Below are 3,876 nucleotides of genomic sequence, written 5' to 3' on the forward strand. Positions count from 1 at the left end.
ACACACACACACACACACACACACACACACACACACACACACACACACACACACACACACACACACACACACACACACAATATCTATTAATTTTCCTTTTAACCTTGGCCCATTTCTCTCTTTCACGCACACACTCTTCCTCAGACTTTCTCTCTCTCGCTCACTCTAAAAGCAAACTGTGACCTGCTGGCAGGCTGCAGCCAGTGTGTGTGTGTGGGGGGGATAAGTTCTTATACTCACAAAGAGTTCCAGTAAGGTGGAGCACTCATAGTGCAGCAGATCGGCTAGAGCAGCGGCCCTTGCCGGCGCGGTTCTGCTCCCATTCGAGCCGTTCATGCCTCTGGTCGACCTCCCTGCCATTGAACCTCAACTTGAAGACGCGCTCACTTGTGGTAGCAGCAGAGCAGACCAGCCCCTAATATACTCCCGGTTACGCCTGCTTCATCCCGATATCATCGGATTCCCGGCTCATTTCAGCCTGCCCATCAGCTCCCACTCAGCGCTGCGTTAATTAGAGCCACAAAGTCAGTCTTGTCTGAGGTTTCCGTAAAACCACTTCGGTTTGTCCGACCTCCTCTGCTTACAGTTCGGTACTTGTATTACAGAGTTTAAGGCCAAATCTCCGCCCTTTCCCCGGGGAACTTGATGCCTGACTGGAGGAATTTAACTGGACAAGCGGGGGCGGAGGAGAGGAGGGGAGTGAGGAGGAGCTCATCAACTTATTCATGAGCAGCTTATCCGATTTACTGGTAGTGACCGAGCCGAGATAGTCTAAATTTAAGTAGTGTGTGTGTGTGTGTGTGTGTGTGTTCCCCAATGATAACAAATAAGAGACCAAAAAAAAAAAAATCAACAGCTGAAACTAGAAGTTGCCATCATCGCTATGGAGACTGACCTCCTAACCACAGCGCTCGAGGACAGGAGCTCACTCCAAATTAGGCCACTTCCGGCTCGTCACATCATCAGGTGGAACTTAAATGATGTAATCACTTGTGTCTAACAGGAGGATTACCTAATTACGCAAGAAATATAGCGTCGTCTTTGTTAGCGCAGTCATAGAAAGCAAATCATATTTTTAAAGGAAAAACAAATCAGAGAAAATATTTTTTCCACAACCTAAATATTAAATTCTAAGAGCAAAAATAAGTGGAATAGTTTTCAGGAGAACTTCCACAGAAAGGGCAGGTCACAGCTAAAGATTTAAATGTGATCTGCCCTGGGATCTAACTTTCTATATAGAATGGACACTTTATCAGGTATGCCTTACTAATGCCGGATTGACACCGAAAATCATACCACGTTAAAAGTTTAAATCACCTTTTTCCCCCTCCATTCTAATGCTCTTCAGCAGGTTTTCTTGACCGTGCTAAAATGCCTAAATGGACTGGGTTGCTACCTTGTGATTGGCTGATTAGATAGTGGTGTTGAAACCTAGTTAAACAAGTGTACCTAACACAGTGTGCATAGGCCTAACATTGACATTTTCTCAAACTGGTGCCTTGTTTTGCGAGGAATGTAACTACAGTTATTATTCTCCACAAGAAAATGAAATGAAAATGGACAGTCAAGTGGATTTTTAACTACTAAAAAGAAAATGATAACCAAATTATTTATACAGCACATTTAATGCAAGTAGTCAACAATGAACACTGAATAGATTGATAAACAATAAAAAGCGTATATACACTTTAAAAACGGAACTAAGAGAGAATTACAAAATAAGATAACCACTCTAACGTGATTAAAAAAAGGGATACATTTTAGAATGATTTTAGGTGATTTGTGACAGTGCAAGGGAAGGTTTACAAGATGGTAGTGATACTTGCTATGATGTATGATTTCGAGACGGAGGCACTGACAAAAAGACAGGAGGCAGAGGTGAAGAGAGACAGCAGTTAGAAGATAAAGTTATAGAGCAAAGGCTGAAGTGGTTTGGACATGTGCAGAGGAGGGATAGTACATTGGACAAATGGTGCTGAAGATGGACCTAGCAGGCAAAGGAAAAGAAGATAATCCACAAAGGGCTGGTGTAATAGAGGAGCATGCCAGAAACAGAGTGACATGAAAGCAGATGATCCGCTGTGACGACCCCCAAGGAGAGCAGCTGGAAGAAGAAAAAGAAGCAGCTTATCTGTGTTGGTCAACTGTCATTTGTGGGTTAGTGGCGTCACAGTTGCAGTACCACTCCTGTCCTGCAGGTGGCAGTGCAGTCTAAACGGAACGCTGAGCGACGGCTAATGACAGCAGCTAACCTTACAGCAATTTCCCTTGTTTTGTTTATTAAAGAAGGAAAATGGACAACTCTCTTGCCTCTTATATTCACAGGTACACCGTTATCGCTTTTTAATCGGGAGGCAGAGCTCTAGCTCCGGTTACAGGTATGAACTCTCTGGTTGGATACGGAGTGTCCTCCGACTCCGACAGCGATGGCGCTGCAGACGATGTAAACAGTGGCAAAGCTGGGTGAGTAAAAATAAAAATGTATCGCAAACACCACTCGGCTAGCCTGGAATAATAATAATTTCTCTTCGTTCTGTTATTGTGTCGTTTTGAAGCTCTGGGAAAACGTGTGAAGAGGAAGCGCCTTTTAAAAAGACCCGCAACTTTTTGCTGGAGTCTGGTTCCGCTTCCAGTGAATCGGAGGCAGAGGACGAGGATCCAGACCCCTCACCACCACCTACGTCGGCAGCCCGCCCTTCCAAACTGCCTACTCCTTCACTGGACTCCATCACCTCTAAAAAACTGCCCTCTCCAGCGCTAAATGCGTCATCTGACAGCAGCGTGTTTGCCAACCCATTTAAGGCTCAAGCAGACCAGAAGCTCAGCGCCCTGCAGAAGCACGTCCCCCTCACCATGCAGGCCAAACCTTCCCAGATAGGAGGTAAAAGGATATGCATGTCCTACAGGAAAGATGGAAGGTGCAGGTTTGGGATCAAATGTAAATTTGCTCATGACAGTGACCTCCAGAAGCCAGTCATCTCCACTGACTGTCATCCACCTGAGATTGAAGAGACACCAGAAACTGGAGGCGGTTCATTTGGCGGAAGGTCCCAGAGGGAAACAAAGGAGGAAGTGCCAGAAGGGCAGCATGTGAAGAAGAAGAGGGTCGGACTGAGTGACAGCTTGATTCCTCCTAAAAGAGCTATGAAGCAATATACGATGCAAAGGAACAGAGAGCGAGCCAATATGTCCTGACTCACTTCTAGTTACATTACGTCTTCCAGACACTTTGATTCAATACTACTTATATCCCACATACAGAGTAGGAGCCTGCCTAATAAAATTTAAACACTCTGATGCAAAGAGTTGGGGTTTGAACCACCAACCACACTGCTAATGGCTCTAACAACTGGACTGCTGCTCCTGTTGAAAAGAGGAAACTGGAGGGCTTTCAGAGCACATTCAATAAAAAACACTTTGGATAAATGTTAAGATGTTTATTTACAACTTTTAAGTGGACTGTTTGCTCTAACACAAATCTAATGTGAGAGATCAGAGAGATGCCGCTGATACATAAGGTTTCTACATAGCTTTGCTTATCAAATTACATTAAACAAATCTTATTGACAAATCAGTGCTTGCTGTTATTTGATAGGCTTACATTTGAGTCGCAGTGTTCAAGGGTACATTTCAGCTCCTAAAAGTCTTGTAGAGTTAAACTATAGGGGTTATCATTTCCTTCAAAGCTGCACTAATGTCATTAAAAAAGAAAGAGACAAAATCTGGAATATGCACAATCTGTAAATTTTGGTGTCTTTTCCAAGTTTTGAAATATCTGTTTTTGTAGATTTAGCTGATTTCTAACCTTGTTAAATAAAAAGTGTCACAGGAAAGCTGGACAATAAATGAGTGTTTCCACACACACACACACACACA

General features: G+C 43.7%; 2 protein-coding genes across 2 annotated transcripts in view; one reads left to right on the forward strand and one right to left on the reverse strand.

Annotated features, from left to right (window-relative positions):
* The window catches only part of cntf (ciliary neurotrophic factor), a 6,421-nt gene extending 5,599 nt beyond the window's left edge, over nt 1-822 (reverse strand). Inside the window, exon 1 of the mRNA XM_005928245.3 lies at nt 241-822. Within this exon, the coding sequence (XP_005928307.1) occupies nt 241-360 (120 nt within the window). The 5' untranslated portion in view covers nt 361-822. The remainder of the gene's footprint in view (nt 1-240) is intronic.
* A 1,356-nt stretch (nt 823-2,178) lies between these two features.
* si:ch211-113e8.11 lies at nt 2,179-3,833 on the forward strand. Its single transcript, XM_005928247.3, has 2 exons — nt 2,179-2,463; nt 2,556-3,833. Exons 1-2 carry the CDS (start codon nt 2,381-2,383, stop codon nt 3,193-3,195), a joined length of 723 nt encoding a protein of 240 aa, XP_005928309.1. The 5' UTR covers nt 2,179-2,380; the 3' UTR covers nt 3,196-3,833.
* Nucleotides 3,834-3,876: the final 43 nt, after the last annotated feature.

Source organism: Haplochromis burtoni, unplaced genomic scaffold (genome assembly GCF_018398535.1).
Source record: "Haplochromis burtoni strain Fernald_Lab_line unplaced genomic scaffold, NCSU_Asbu1 Contig_110, whole genome shotgun sequence".
Taxonomy (NCBI): Eukaryota; Metazoa; Chordata; class Actinopteri; order Cichliformes; family Cichlidae; genus Haplochromis; species Haplochromis burtoni.